The 16,843-nt window shown below is 41.7% G+C and overlaps 1 protein-coding gene across 8 annotated transcripts in view; it reads left to right on the top strand.

Annotated features, from left to right (window-relative positions):
• LDB3 (LIM domain binding 3) overlaps nt 1-16,843 on the top strand; it is a 136,057-nt gene that overhangs the window by 56,825 nt on the left and 62,389 nt on the right. For 6 of the 8 annotated variants that reach the window (XM_088129624.1, XM_088129634.1, XM_088129646.1 and 3 more), the window contains 2 exons: nt 2,984-3,059; nt 8,472-8,881. In XM_088129624.1, the coding sequence (XP_087985750.1) occupies nt 2,984-3,059; nt 8,472-8,881 (486 nt within the window). Of the gene's footprint in view, nt 1-2,983; nt 3,060-8,471; nt 8,882-14,492; nt 14,516-16,314; nt 16,519-16,843 lie in introns of all 8 variants that reach the window. The other 2 variants (XM_088129652.1, XM_088129666.1) reach the window with 2 other exon arrangements.

The following is a 16,843-nucleotide window of genomic DNA, read 5'->3' as shown; positions in this document are numbered from 1 at the left end:
GCAACCATGACTCAGCCTTTATATCAGAGTTAAAGAAGTCGTAATGCAACTGTAGAAGAGTTACTGATGAAATAGCTGCACCAAACCTATAGTAATCCCAGTTGTGCTGTCAGACCATGGAAAAATTCCTCCCTGTTCCATCATTGATGTACAAAATAAACCACTACCACCACCAACAAAGATCGAATGTGTTTAGCTGATTGGCTTAACAGTAGATACAGTATCAGATGGCCTCCTTGCTCTTTCAGATCTAATGCATTGGTTGAGCATATCTTGGTAATACCACATAAAATATGATCTATTATGCTATTCAGATTCATAAGTGAAGGAAAGAGGTTCTTGATTTAACCATCCTGAAAGGTTATCTTGCTTGCTGTGTTGGCCAACGCCACTAATTATTCCAGTGTTAGTGAATCAATGCAAGAATTTGATCAGTGGGAAAAGAAGCTTCAAGTAAGCAGACAAGTGAGTGAGAAATAATTTCTACCTGATTCTAGCAGCTTATCATGCACTGGACTTGATTCAGCAGTTGGCGGATGGGATACCATTTTTCGCAAGTTTTAAGTAGGTCTGTTCCCTGGAGGAATCTTGGTAAGGCCAACAGAGCCACTGAGGCCTGGTACCACCTCTGTTAGACAGCAATGAAAGGTACGGTCCATGCATAGCTGCCCTTTGCATTGCTCTGGACTTGCATGACATGCCGTCTGTTCAATATCTCCCTGTTGAACAGACGGCATGTTAAAGTGGGCTAAGTCTGACTTGTGTTCCACAAGCAGGCTCTCAAAAGCTTTTGTCCAGACCCATGGTGTTATGATTTCCTGGATCAGCTAGGGCTGTGCAGATATTCAGTTCAAAGATTCAGTTCAAAGGCGGCTCGGCTGAATCATTCCTTGAAGTTGAAGCTTCAAAATGAAGATCGTATTGGTTTGATGGCTGTAATCAGACTAGATGACCTTGAATCACTTGGCTAAGCCTGTGTATGAGTACATGTGCATATGCAAATACACCCCTCTTATTGCAACCCATCTCATACTGTTTGTAAACCATGGTTTATGTGTTAGTATGTTATTAGAAACCAACCATTTTATTCAGTAAGTTATGCTTAAGCAAACCATAGGTTAGCATGACATAGAAACCAAGTTATAGTCAAATTGGGGGTCTGGGAGTGTAATGAGTCCATCTGGAGGCCATTTAATTCACTCTGAACTTTAGTGTCCTTCTTCAGAGTGTTGCTGTGCTCCACAGGGTGCCATACAAACTCTGCCTGGAAGCAGATGTAGTCTTCCCCCCAACTCAGAGCCACCCAATGCAAGACTTATTATGGAGAAGAGCTCAATGAAATGAGGAAGCCGCTCTTCTCTAAACAGAAGTCTTAGCACTTGTTTCATTACTTCTGAGTGACAAATGGTGAATCTGTCTCAGCAAACAACTAAAGAAGATAGATGTAATAGGGGAGGGTGCCAATCTAATTTTAAAGTGGGCCTCTTGGTTTCTGTCTGAGTGGAGAGAACATTACAATCTGGATTCAGATAATCAAAGCATTAGAGAAGCAAGTAATTTTTTTTCATTCCATCTCTGCATATGAGAATGATATTAATTGCCTCTACAGGATAATTTACACCAGCATTTGAAATAAAGGGAAGAAAAAGGAATGGAACAGGGCTATGCCTAGAAGCAGATCCGAAATCATAAATGCATTTTCCTTTCTGAATGCTCTGAACCTTGGCAACTGTTTCTAAATTTAAACATCTGCATAGTAGACAGAGTTTACAGTCATAGCCATATGCTACAAGCCATGATGATGTTTTAATCATGTAATGCCTTCTCCCCATTGCTGCCCACATCTACAGCTCAAAACCCAGGATCAGAAGAGACTGGATTTAGTGCCAGTCCTTAACTCTAACCAGGACTGTCTGCAGGGTATGTGCAAAAAAGTCGAGAAAAAGCACCCTGACCATGCTCCCTGAGTTATCTGCCAACTTTCCATCTTTCTTGAAGGCTATCTATTATTAGGATTGTTTTTATATTATATTTTAATGAATTTTATCTCTGCTGTAAACCGCCCAGAGTCATTTCAACAATATGGGTGGTGACAAATTTGATATATAGAAAGAAAGAAAGAAAGAAAGAAAGAAAGAAAGAAAGAAAGAAAGAAAGAAAGAAAGGAAGGAAGGAAGGAAGGAAGGAAGGAAGGAAGGAAGGAAGGAAGGAAGGAAGGAAGGAAGGAAGGAAGGAAGGAAGGAAGGAAGGAAGGAAGGAAGACAGCAGCTGTGATGGTGCAATCAAAGACTTTTTTGATCCTATCCTGTGGACACCCTGACTCTAAACCAAGAAAGATAAATATCACAATATTTGTTCAACCCTAATATACGCTTCGTCTCTAGTTTCCCTATTATTTTTTTGAATTCAGAAGCCTCTGAGAAATAGCTTTTTCCAGTTTTGTCTCCGTGCTTCATCCTTTTGGCTTACTATAGTCAGACGTCTAAATGTGAAATTAAGCAAGCATTTGCTGGGTGAGCAAACAAATCATGACCTAGTAAAAGGAAAGAAGAAGCAAATGTTGGTGGGCATTGGCCTGGCATGTCATTTCTTTCAACCACTGAAGCTTTGTTTCCTCCATGGCCTTGCTGACAACTGAATTAAAAGAAATGTTTTTCCATTGATCACGCCTTCTCTTCTCCTTCTTTTCTTGCAGCTTAAGGCTCTGTGTTCATATGTTTGTTTGTACTTATCTGGAACTCTTTATCTTTATTTGTAACTTTAAAAGTCCTGTGCTGTTGGGAAGAAGGAGATGAATGGATGAATGGATGTAAGCACAAGTGCCCAGATTTGAAGGGAAAAGGTGGACGATTCAGTAGTAAAACTAGAAAGGGGACGCAAAGATTAAAAACAATATTGGCAGTGATTTATAATACGTTATTTAAAAGAGGTGGAAAACCATCAGCTGCTCAGTAACATTTTTTTTTTCTTGTGCTCTTGCCAGATCAAAACGTCCAGTTCCGTTGTCAACAGGCAGCGCAAGAATTGATTCTCCCATGCCTGTGATCCCTCATCAAAAGGTATGTGTCTAATAGCTTCCTTTGTTGCTGCTGAATTTCTGGATGGAAAGCCCTTCGTCAGGGAGACTGGCATTTGATGTGGGAGAAATTAGAATTACAATAGTGTAATGTGTCACATGGCATAGATCATTTTGCCCTTCTAAAAGAACACAATTGCCACCCATCTCTTCTCTTCCTCCTACTTTCAATGACGTGTCCTCAGGCTTCAAGAGAATTCCCATCTCTGGCCTAAGCACTCATTGTCCACAAGTTCTGTATCTCTTTGTTAGCTGTTGTATATACCCTCTAATATTTGGAGGAGGAGGAAATCAAGGAGAGAGAGAGAGAGAGAGAGAGAGAGAGAAATCAATAAAAGAAACAAAATCATGCTTTCTGTTGTAGTGGGAGGAGGAGACTTCAGTTTTTCAGTTGGACCACAGGGTCTATTGCTTCTACATCTCTGTCCTGGGTGAAGGACAGAAATGGGAGAACTTGAAAACTCCAAGTTCTCTGGTTTTAAGGGAATGATTACTCCTTAAATGTATCTCAGATACTTTACAGCTTGTAATGTCTTTTCACAATATCTTAGCAAACTCTTAACAGAATGAGCATTCATTTAAACAGATGATTCCCTTGAGTAAGTAGAATAGGTATAAAAAGTAACCACGAGAATACATTTCAGATTGTTTCTGTTGCATAAAGTGAAGAAAAGATGGAACTTTGCTAGAAAGCTGAAATTAATGCAGACCCTGACAAAGTTAATCTGATAGCCATTGAGTGTTGGTAATGTGGACTGATTTTGCATGATAAATTAACTCTTGGTCCTTATGTAGACTGGGCAGCAGGGAAATACATATTCTCGGTCTCTGGGTTTTGAATCATTCCCTTCCTCACTTCTCATCTAAATCCTGGGAGGATCTATTTATTTGCTATTGACTCCCTTAGCTAAGCATTTCTGGGAATCTTTTTGTTTGAACTGTGGGGTAAAAAGCCTTCAATAAATATTGCTAAGAATTAACAATGATGACCAAGCAAAGAACAACTCAGGTCCCTCTTAGTATTAAAATAATAGTGTGAAGAGAGTAGGGCTTACATTTAACTCCAGCATTTCTAATGAAGGGACTAGAAAAGAGTTGATAAAACTATTCCCTGAAACCTTGACCAGGGCAAGGAAGCTATGGGTTCACTTCTGACTTTCAAAACTAGCAGCAGGAGAAGAAATATAATGAGCCCTATTTCTTCTCCTTGTGCTTCAAATCTTTATCGTAAAGTTAGGAGCTTGCAAAGCTGGAGAAGAGTAAGCACCCCATGAGGGATAGAGATGTTTGCACAATCATCAGTACAAGAAATTCACAAAGAGGGATACCCCACAGGTATGACTATTTTCAGCGACAAGATAACCTTCAACTTATCTCGCAAGATTCTCTGAGTTTCTTCTTGTACAAAGGACCCTCGGAGTGAACAATTAAATATGCCTGTTCTCTGGCTCAGAGATGCAAGCGATTAGATAAAATGAACATTTACCATTGTTTAAAGACGTTTAAAAGACTGAAGCTGTGATAGGAAGCTGAAAGGATGTCTCGCGTCTTTCTTCTTTAGTCACCGCAGAGAGAAACTTAATTCCAGCTTTCAGAATTCTCCATGAATCCAAATGTTTTTAGAGCTGGAGAACGAGAGAGCCCTTCTCTTTCCTCTGTGACATGAAGCAGGCTAGTAAGGTGATAACAATTAAACTACAGGGAGGAAACCCAATGTTCAGGAAAACAGCCTCTTCTTCTTGCCAGTTGAAAAGTTACACAAGTTTCACATTGGAAACAATCATTTTCGTATCCTCTAAAGAGAAACAGAGAAAAGCCAGGTACGAACGCTTTCTGCCCCACTAAAAAAAGAATCAGGTCACAGGTGATATGTAAAAGTTCTTCCACGAAGCCTGGAGAAGTGTCAGTCAGAGTAGAAGGCTACATGGAGAGAGCTATCATATCTGGGCTCCAGAACTCCAGATGACCCCTACAATGCAGCCAAGGGTTACCAAACACTCGAACTCTTTGCTGCCCTCCAGCATTGTCTGGGTTTTTGTAGCCCAATTCTGGTAGCCTTATGCTTGGGCAAATAGTCCAATCTGGTACAAAGCATCTCCTCTGTGGCTATCAGTTTGACTCAATTTTATTTCTGTTCATTTCTGGTCTGCCTGCAACATGACAACCACAGCAGAGACAGGACTAGCAAACTGCTGTGGCCCTCCACAATCTAAGATGCTCCTGCAACAGAAATCATGGCCAGTCCTGTGATACCCACATGAGAGTGAACCACTGGAAACTTTTCTTAGTCAAGGTTTTGCCGATGGTACAAGCAGACCAATTTCCCTTCAAACACGGAGTCTTGAGCATCTTAACCCAACTGGTTCTCATTGTGTCAGACCACCCGCATTTAGTCTTCCTCCTGCCTGTCCATAACGTTTTTCCCCTCATTTCTTTACACAAATTTGTGTCCATGTTTCATTAAAGTTAACCTTTGTTTCTTCCTGTAACTTCTAGGCCAAGTTCTAAATTAGTTATCTAAAATAAGCACTATCTTTACAAAGGCATCATGTCTTTGTAAGTTCAGTACTGGATCTCTGTGACAGTAGAAATCATCCCATAATAGGTTCCCCACTATGGACTGGCAGCATTTTCTAAAGCCATCCAACCACTGATGTGCCAAAATAATAGTAATGAGGACAGGCTTTATACCTTCTTAATGATGTCTAGATGATGCTACTAGAAGACCTTAAAAATCACTAGTAGGGGATCCTGCCTATCACATTATTTTTCCAGATACCACATTATTTAAGCTGAGGAATTCAAATTCCCATCTCTTCCTCCAGGAAGGAGAAATTGTATATTCCTTTTCTATATACAATACTATACATTTTTTTCTTATTTCTTTCCTTTTTAAAAAAAAAAATCATTGCTTATCATCTCTGTGTGGTCCCTTGGTTCCCCCTATATCCAACTTGTCAATAATCAATCAGTAGAACATCTTCTGTGCAGGGAAAAGCATGCAAAATATGGAGGCATTTGAAGTGGCCAGGCAAAACCTTTGAGAGGTTGCCCCACATACAGTAGACACTTCAAGGAAGACTTCCCCTGAGAATCTCCCTGAGTGCTTACACAACCTGAATTATTACCCAACAACACACAGCATTACAGGCTACTTGGAATTGAAATGGAGACCTCAAGGCCCTTCAGATTATACTGAATTACCATCACCAGGAACCCTGGCTATTAGCCCTGTTAGCTCAGGCTGTCAAGGTTTGCAGGTCAGCAATCTCTGGTTATAGTTCTCTAGTACCCCAGTGCAGTATTAGAAAATGTCTGATTGATGATAAAATGGCTAGAATCATCAAGACAGATACGCATGGACCAGTGTAAGGGCTGGCAGCAGTTGTACAGCCTCCTCTGACCATGGCCCAGTGGCTTTCTTCTGCATGGCCACTCCAGAACCTCATAATATGGATTACTCCTACTGTTTTTTCAGAAGGTTTGTCCACAGTTCTTCAGAATAGCGGTGGGCCATGGCGTCTGCCATGGGGTAAGTGATTAAATGTACATTATGACACAAACACCCCAATTTATGTACTTGACTACGTAAGGGCAGGTTTTGCATCCTGGCGTCCTATGCACAAGTTACCCTTTGTATCCTTGTGGCTTGCTGGCAATGCCACCGTGGCCGATGCTTGGAAGGGGGCAGAGCTTGGCTGGGTCACAATGAAGATGGAGAATGGGGTGGGTTGGGATGACATGATGAGTGATGATGACAGTCTAGAGAAACCCCTAAACTTTCCTTAGTACAACTTACAGGATTGTTTCTGTTGCACAAGTTGAGGAAGGCCTTGAGAGGCTTGCTCATGCTGGCATATTTCAGAAATAGGAACAATTAGGACATTTGCAGATTACAGCCTTCTGATTGATTGCTGACAGGCTAGACTTCTGGGGAAGCCACAATCTCCATGCAGAAGACCCCACTGTTGACGGAAGTCAACTAACAAACTTCCATGAATTCTTCCTTCAGCCTTATGCTTCAATGTTATTCATAGTAATAATTAACACAGGAGATCAGCAAGCAAGAAAATCTCTGATTTTGTTCTGCTCCATGCAGAGGCCTCTTGTGGCTCTGACAGATGGTCAAGCTGAGCCCTCGTGTGTTGTGTGCTACCATCAGATGTTTTCAAAACAGTGATAGCCTAAAGTGTGTCTGGACTGAAATGAACAGGATCACTTATTTATTATACTTTTATTATTAAAGTTCTGAGATAGCCAAGTACCAAGTTTCTTGGGGGTTTATAAAAATAGTTGGTGTAGATTGCTGGATCCAACTGTCTGAACTTTCCCTGTATTGGTGCTGCGTGCAAGTTGGCGTCCTGCAATTCACTCTTGGAAACCTTTAAGTTTTTCCCTTTTATCATGAATAGGGACCAAAGGACCAGGAAATCAGTAATGAGGAGGACATCTGATAATAATTTCTATCTGTTTAGTCAAAGGGTGGGGAAAGACTGGGAGCAACCAGGGTAGAATTACTGACTTAGGCTCAAGATTCCTGTGGTGTAGATGACCCCCTTTCATTTGCTCAAATGAAAGTTATGTACTAAGGAAGATCTATTAATAGTTTCTTCTTTACAGCCTATTTTGCTCACCATGTTGCATGGCGTTGATTAGCATGAACTTTGGCCACTGCTGACAGCAGCCTTTATTACTGAAACTAATTATATAGAGACCGACTGCAAACATGTTCGCTCTTGCATTCCTCGTTTATTGCATTGTTATATGTATGCAAATGCTGCCCAGACATCCAGATCTCTTGAAGAGTCCACTGTCCTTTCCATGCGAATAAATTGGCAACTGCAGAGGACAACCTGTTATATAACTAATAAGAGCAGCTGTTTGGAGAAGAAGATTTATTGATGTGCCTCTTCGGGAAGAGATGAAGTTAATGTTTTTGCTTGACTAATGCAAGTCTGTTGAAGCTGCTTATTTGGTTTGATGCAAATGTCTGATATGTAAAGTTGCCAACCAGGCCACAGATGAAACAATACATCCACGTCAAGTGACTGCCCCTGGTGTCTAAAAGCCAATAAATTCCAGATTTTGCCAGGAACTTCCTACTAGGCTCTACCCTGTTTTGATTTCTGAGCTAACAAACTCTGTCCTGACAACGCATGTTTTGCTTGCTCATATTCCAATAAACGGTTGGCAACCTTACTGCTCTAGGTAGAATGTCAGAGCTGAGAATTTTTCCTTTCTGCATGAATGCTATGATTGTTTTCCTTTCTTTCTTTCTTTCTTTCTTTCTTTCTTTCTTTCTTTCTTTCTTTCTTTCTTTCTTTCTTTCTTTCTTTCTTTCCTCCTTTCCTCCTTTCCTCCTTTCCTTCCTTTGCCTGCATATTTGCTTCTACAGGATTCTGTTCTGGAAGTCAGTGGCAACCGAGTGAGCTTCAGTCCTCTAAATAGTGCCTCAGCGGGGTCCAAGAATAGCATTTTAGCAAGCAATGGTGCATATTCAGGCTACCTCAGCAAACAAGAGACCAGTCTATCACATAGCTCTTCCTTCTTAATGACTACCAGCATTAGATCTTCCATGTCCTCCTCTCAGTCTGTGACATCTGACCTCTCACCAGCAAAAACTGACTTAGGTTCAAAAACAAGCACAATATTTACTGACGGCAATAAACCGAAACACCAGCTGAGCCCCGCAAGGCAATATAACAACCCGATCGGTCTTTACTCAGCAGACACTCTAAGAGAAATGGCTGAGATGCATAAGTTAAGTCTCACCCGAAGGGCTTCAGAAGGTGGACTTCTGAGAGGGTATGTAAATGTAATAAACTTGTTTTGTAACGATGCAGTCTGAATAGTTTGGTGAATGAGTACCTTCCATGCATGGTTAATTGGAAACATTCTCTGCAGAGATGTGCATTTTAATTTGTCATTAAATAGATCTTAAGAATCTGCCTTGCTGAATCCATCTAGATCAACAGTGGCCAACCAGGTGCCTTTGAAAAGCTGACCAAGCAGATCCAGCCATAACAGCCATTCCCTTTTCTTCATTTGAAACATCTGGCAGTCCAAAAGACTCTGATTCTGAACATAGGCAAGGAAAACAGATCCCCCAAGTTGGTGCTCCAGAAATAATCCCTGATCTTCTGAATAATCAGTGGTCCTTGGTGGAAAATAATTGTTCTGTCCTCCAGAAAAGCTGGAAATGCTAGCTAGGAATTTGGAGAGCTGGAGTCCCAATATTTCTGGAGATATCTTGGGGAAGGCTGATATTAGGAGATAAGTTTCCTAAATGTAGTGTAGAGCAATTAAATGTACGTGCTTATCCATTACCATGAATGATTTATGAGTACTTTAAACGAGGACCGAAGAATAATGAGTAGAAGACTCGGATGCAAAAGCCATCTGTCTCAGGACTGTTCTGCATAGGTGGACTTGGCATATTCTCATGATGACTCTATGAAAAGCTGCTGAGATTAGAACTAGAGAAATCATCTTTGAAGATGGGCTACCTCTGGTCCTGGAGATGAAAGGCTATGACAGTTTTTCCAACTTGGTGTCCTCCAGCTGTGGAGGATTTGGGAGGCTGAGGTTCACCACATCTGAAGGGCACCGGCAGCTAAAGTGTGCTGGCTTTCTAGGTTCTGTGTAATTAGCATTGTTAATGTTATTTACAAGCATGCATGGGATCCACGAAGGTCAGGGGGCATGCATACTGATGAGTAATCTTGCAGGAATAACTCTTTCCTGTTTTGGGCTCCCATTACTGGAGTTGGTGGACTGGCTGGAGATTTTGGTTTCCAATGTTTGGAAATCTTGGCAGCTTTTATGTTGTACCAGTCATTCCTCAAAGGGGAGCTTTGGTGGGATGGCATAGCATGGCAGAGGAGATGGTTGCTTCCCAGGCCAAAGGATCAAGTCCCAAAGAGAAAATACTTGGCTGTGTTAAGCTCTGACGAATGATAAAGAATGAGCTTTCCCTGGAGAATGGGAACCCTAGAGCAGGGTTCCTCAACCTTGGCAACTTTAAGACAGATGGACTTCAACTCCCAGAATTCAACTCCTTGCTGGCTGGGGAATTCTGGGAGTTGAAGTCCACCCGTCTTAAAGTTGCCAAGGTTGAGAAACCCTGCCCTAGGGAATAAATCGTATGAAGGACCTGAACTTCAGAAAAAACAAAAGAAGGGAAAGATTGGGAAACTCTGTTACAAGATCTCAGGTTCCTCATATTTTTACAGTAAACGTTTCCTACCTCTTCAATGGCTTCTTGAGATCTGGACCTGGCACTGCTATTTCTAAATGACCACAAAGACCCTCTGGCCATAGCAGACACAGGCTCGGTATGAACAGCATCTACATTTTCTCTGTAATCTCAGTCAGATACCATAGAAACAATGCTTCGCCTCAGAAATTAAAGGACATATTATTAAAGGCTTACTTGCAAACATGGTTTTACCTGCATAAGCATTGCTTAGAGGCTTAAAGCAGCCAATAGCAACTGCTACAGAAAATGATACTATTGCATTTACTGTTTCTTAGTAAGCAGATGCCCAGCTGTCCTCTGCATTCCTAAAATGGATATAGAATCGCTCATCTGCTTACTGACTACTGTACAACTTGTTCCTAATATATCTTTCTGAGTTTCTGTAACAGGAAGATATATTTGGATACAAAGTGAGGGGAACCATCTTCTGATGAATGTAGGATTGCAAGAAAAACTGGCTTGGTGTATTAGGGCTCCCCCAGTCCCCAATCCTGTGTTTCCCATTAAAGCTTGGCAAGCAAATTCAGAGAACACTGTATTTCTGTACATTTATCTGTCATATTTTTCAGTCAAGATTGGCTTACAAAACAACTCTTAAATAAAGTGTGCATAAGATTAGAATGGGGATATCTGTATCTCTGTGGCAAAGTGTCCTGTTCTTTGCCGGTTGATAAGATAAGTTGGAGTCCGACCCAGGATGTTTCTGGCAGCAAGGGTGACTGGCTGAAGATAAAGCTATTGCAGGATCAGCTTCCCAACTGATTTCTCCTGATCCAGGTTTTATTTAAGGCTATTTTGCCCATGATATCTGCACCAGCATCTTTGAAAGCAGGTACCTTAAACGGTGACAAATATGAATTGGATAAGCACATGCTGATAGAATATCTCATCAGAGAGCTGGGTGGTTACGGTTTCCTGCTAATGTGAACTTGGTGGAAACATTCATTTCCTGCTATTTAAGATTTGAAATGGTCCTCAGAAGTGGTTCAGTGGTCATCAATTTAACATAATTATTTAAATTCACTTCTGGAGCCAACCGAGTGCTATTCCATGGGACTGGACAGCGGATAGCTTTTTGGGCCTTAGCAAGCAGTCATCAAAATCCCCTGGTTAGTGGATGTCAGATTTCAAAATGGGACCATTACTTAGATTTATTCTCATTGGGCTTTCAGCCAAGTTCTGAAATTGAATCTGCCATGGTTTCTCTGGCAGATCTGCATTGGAAGATGGGCCAAGGCATGGATTCTTGTTTCGTCTGAACTTCTCAGTGTTGCTTGATTCCATTAACCATGGCATCTTTCTGCTACACCTGGCAGGGATAGGTTATAAGATCAGTTCTTCAGATCCTCTTTCAGTCAATTGATACGAAAAGGTGGGTCTGAGTATATGCCTAGTCTTTGACCTGTGGGTCACCACCTTCTCTCTCATACATTCAGCAGCTAAATAAAACTCCTGGCAAAGGTCATCTGGAGGTTTGCAGTGAGATGTCATTAATTCATGGATTACATCCAGCATTACTTCTCACTGGATGCAGTAGAAGTAACAGATCTTTAGCCTGGTATCAAGTGTAGCTGAGAAGTGAGCAAACTAAAACTGAATCCAAACATGATAGAGGAGAAGATCTGTCCATACAGCATATTGTGGGTGGGATTGCAGTCACCCTGAAGAACGGTTATAGAGCTTGGGGCTCTCCTGGATGCCAAGCGGTGGCAGTTGCCAGATTGATTGATTGATTATGTGCCATCAAGTTGTTTTCAACTCGTAGCAACCACATAGATAGATTTTCTCCATGAGTATCTATCCCTGACCTGTTGTTTCAAGTCTCTCAACAGTTACATTGTCACTGCACTTCATCCCCCTTGCTGCTGGTCATCTTCTTCTTCTCTTTCCTTCCACCTTTCCTAGCATTAGACCCTTTTTCAGAGAGCTGGGTCTTCACATAATGTGTCTAAAGTCGGATATGGCAGTTGTCAGAAGTATTTTTTAATGATCTATGAATTTGCACATTTGTAACCTCTTAAGGTTATTTTACATAGTTCATCCATGGTGGCTCTTTAAGTGGCAAAGGATAAAAAAAGAATAGAAGCCCCTGTGTATGTAAAGGAAGAGTCACTTGCAGAAATAAAGCAACAAGAGATGAGGGGAGATAGTTAAATCTATTCTCCTACTGCTACTTATCTTGGTCAGGATTGTGGGTCTGCACATTTGGAGTGAAGAACCAAAGAGCTACGTGTCTTTTTTAATATGTATTAATATTTCCTTTTACAGAAATATTTTACAACCCACCCAGTCCTTAAGGTCCCTACGTTAAACCTGTAGCTTAATGCTTAGAGAAGATAGAGCAAGCATAAATGAGACAGGATTTCTGCAAAGGTTCTCCTGTAGGCTGGCAATTAAAAATAGCTCATAACCCTGACATAGTTCAAAATATGGCTGGCATACTTTTGATTAGTGAATAGTGGTCACTTCTAATCTTGTTTCCATTGTATTGACCGCACATTCGCTTCCACGTTCAGTTTGAAGTGCAAGCATGTCTTGTCTTGTAAAGCCCCAAGATAGTCTTGATCTTGATTCCCTTAAGCTATGGCTACCATATCTGGGCTGCACAAATTTGAATGGTTACTAGATGGAACCATCTATTGATAATCTGGATTTTTGCAGCCAGATATGGTAATTCTACTTAAATACTGATTCTAAACATACTTCTCCAGATACTAAGATGTGATTTGGAGATTTTGCTCACTTAAGCCTTCACCCTAAGTAGAAACCTGCAGGACCTTTCTGATGATGGTCCCCAAACTTTGGAATCTCCTTCTGTTGGCAATGTTGACCAGGAAGTAGAAGTATAGAAGTTTATTTCAACAACCTTTGAAATAATGCATATTATTTTAAAGCTGTTCTTATACCAATTGTTCTTTTAGAGTAAGTTATTTTCTATACCTTCTTTTCATGATACATTATCCTGTGATGATTGCATTGAGTTTTCATTGATGTAAACTCTTCTGAATACTATATATAAGAATTATAATGATCATTAAAGGTACTGTGGGATCTCAAGAATCAGATTAAACCAGAGGTTTGCAATCTTTGGGTTATGAGTGAGTTTTGATATTTTCCTTTGTTAGAAATATGTTATCAGTAGATTTGTAAGTGAGACAAGTTTGGAGAACAACATGCCTCTTTATTTTCATGTTCCTCCTGCCAAGATTGTAGATACAGATTTACCATGTGCACAGTGAATGCAGCACCCTGTCAACCTTGGCTGAGCTTGATAAAGCTAAGCAGGGTGAGCCCTGATCAGCTCTTGGCTGGGAAATCTAGGGGTGTGGGCTAGATTGGGAGATTAACAAGATAGATTTGGAAGAAAGCCACTGCAAGCCACTTTTATGTTATTGCCATGGTTAGATGTTTGCATGAAGTCACCAGAAGTTGATCTTGACTCAAGGAAATCTTTCAACTCTTATTGCGGGAGACTAACTCCCTCACTGTCAAGGAGAGAAGGTACCCTTAGTTTTCACTTCTAGATATGGAATATGAAGGCACATTTCTATCCTTTTCCCCATAGGATTGGGGTCTGTCATTTATTTACAAGGGAGAAAGTCATGCATTCTGGGGCACAGCTGAACTCTTCTATACCAGGTGAATCTGGTATCTGGAGGGAAGAACAGGTTGCACTCCCCTCTCAGCTGTATCCCATTCATTTCAACAGTGGAGTTCAATGAGGGACTTGGCCCTCTCCTAATTCCATAAGCTTACTCCATTGTTTGCTTTCTCTGGGGCTTTCGTTAAAGGGTTGTTCTTGTGCAAACAAGTTGTATGTCCAGCTAGTTGTATAGGAAAGGGGAGTGGGTTGAGAAAGCATACTCAGTCCCAGAATATTTAGAATCCTAGTAATTTCATCCCTTTGATTCATGTACTGTTTTCAGAGACCATTTCATATCAGTTTAAAAAAATGTTTGTCTAAGTTTGGGCCAAATGTTATTGCAGCTCCACAAATCCAAGTGGATAAGCTATAACCCTTATATTTCCTTCTCTTTGTCACATTCTGCTTCTGTTTGCAGAAGACTTAGATGCCTGCTTAATACTTATTTATCTCCTGCTGTTAAAGAAACAAGTGGAAATCTACTGGTCTGATCTTCCTTTCTTTCTTTCCTCCAGGTCATAACCAGTCCTGGGGCCAAGTTAGTATTCAAGAGTGTGTCAGTGTTACATGCTTGGTGATGTCCATTCTCTTGGGATAGCATGACCTGGTCCCTTGTGCTCCTGTTCCATCTGCTTGCAAGTGGAATGTTCTTTAACAGCTCACTGGGGTGGCCGGCACTAATGCCAGAAGGATATTCCCCCGGGGTCTGTTCCAAGAATAAACCTAATTCAGGAGACATTTTGGCCTGATTTCATTGCCAATGCATTTCTTTTTCTGGAAAGGCCTTTTTCATCCACAGGATGTTGTGCATCAGGAATGATTTCTAGAAGGTCCTTGGGTGTCTCTATGGGCTCCAAGGTTTGATGATCTGTAAAACAGGCATCTATAGCTGAAATCTTCCTATGCAACTCTTACAAATCTTTCATGACCAAGACCCATACTAAGGGGAGTAGTTAGTGAGTGAGACTGGTATGGGGAGGAGTATGGGGATTTTATTTGCTTTTTTTGGTGTGATACAGGTCTTTTTAGAGCTTCAAGGCAGATTTTATCTGTTTCTCTCCTCCAAAGGGATGGAAGCTCTGGGGTCAGTTTTTAGCAAGCACAGCCAGAAGGGGCTCAGAGGACTCCAAGAATTAGAGGTGGGTGGCCACAGGTTGCCACCCTGCCCCTGTGGGGAGTAGATGGCTTCCCTTCCTCCCGTGTGTCTGTCTGGGCAGAAAAAGGGCAAACTAATCAAAGGGGCTTGTAATGGCTGCAAAAACCCGTGGCTATTGCAAAGAGTGTGGCGCTTCAGTTTGTGAGGTGCGTTGTGATGAGGCTAACTTGCTTTGGCTCCAATCAAGGTGTTTTTGTAAAGGTGTTGCTTTAGACGTCAATGCATGTTGATGTTCTCGTCTTGGATTTTGCTCTCCCAAAGTATCGATGCATGTATTGCTTTTGGAGTCATGGTGCTCCCCCTTGTAAAGGCCTCACCCTGCTGAGCAAATGCAAATCCTATCCTTAAAGACTCCCCACCCTTTGGCAGCTCTGAAGAAGGCAAACATTCCACCGGTGCTGTTTCTCCTATCACACATAAAAACCCAGTGGCTTTATTTATACACACTGCTGCACTTCATGTTCGAGTATTTCTGAACGGCAGGCCTCAGAGGGTCTTGCTAAATGCCAATTCAGCAAGAAAAATTTTTTTGAAGTGTCACATCAAGAAAAGTCAATCTGCTGCTAAAGTTGTAGTCCGTAGGTAGGCGTATCAGAACTGGAATGCAAACCCCTGATGGTCACTAGATGGCCGTAAAGAGTTTTCTGCATCTCTTTGCTGCCATCTGCTGGGTCTTAGGCCAGAAATAATACATATAGACACATTTAATGACCACATGCTGAATGTACCACTTGTAGAGGAGTATTGAGATAGCCTTGAAGAAAATAAGCAGCGGTTGCTACAAAAACATCATCTAAGCCCAGGAAGAGCTGAGGAAGAAACTCCAGATTGGGCCACTTGGCTGCAGAATCATTTTGCTTTTTCTGGGCCAGCGAAATGCCCCTCTATCGTGAATTAAATCCTGCACAGGTAATGCACAAAGATGCTTACTGATTGTATCGGTCATACATTCTTTTTTATCTTCAAGTTAGGAGAGCAGTTGCATGTCTCAGAACAGCTGCACACCCGCTCTTTTTCTGCTTGCTGTATGCCTATCCTTCTTGGCTGTTTTCAAATCCAAAGCACTGTGTGTATGTGAAAATATTCCACTGGGCTCCTATCCTTTTCCTTTCCACCCTAACCTTTTTGTCCTTCCCTTCTTTTTCCCCACACTTCCCGATTCCTCACTTTCTCCATCCCAGCACGGAGTATGTGGAGCGTTTCAACCCCAACATCCTGAAGGATTCTGCTCTGTCCACGCACAAACCCATTGAGGTGAAAGGCCCTGGGGGCAAGGCCACCATCATTCATGCCCAGTATAACACCCCCATCAGCATGTATTCTCAAGATGCTATCATGGATGCGATTGCAGGCCAAGCTCAGGCCCAGGGTGGCGAATTTGCTGGGTAAGGTCCCTTCCTTTCTGTATGTCCGTGCTGTGCAATCCTTCCCTCCGGTTCTTCCAAGCAGCTCTTTGAATCTCAGGGGTGGGATGAGTTGATGGAGCAAGTCGCCTGGCAGTGTGGCATGGCAGGGAACCATTTGCAAGCATGCCCAGATTTTTTGAAAAGTACCATACTCGTCCCCTTCCTTTCCCCAACAGAAACATTTTAAAATATTCACCTAATGCCACACCAGCAGGGCAGTGAAATTCTGGGCACTGTTGGGTGCATCACCCCATGTTTCTAAAGCTGTGCAATAGGGTTGGGGAAATAGTTAAAAAGATGGGAC

Source organism: Python bivittatus, unplaced genomic scaffold (assembly GCF_059951505.1).
Source record: "Python bivittatus isolate LINGU-HERP-01145 unplaced genomic scaffold, Pbiv_v1 ctg000050_np1212, whole genome shotgun sequence".
NCBI classification, from domain to species: Eukaryota; Metazoa; Chordata; class Lepidosauria; order Squamata; family Pythonidae; genus Python; species Python bivittatus.
This window is presented reverse-complemented; position numbering and strand designations above follow the sequence as displayed.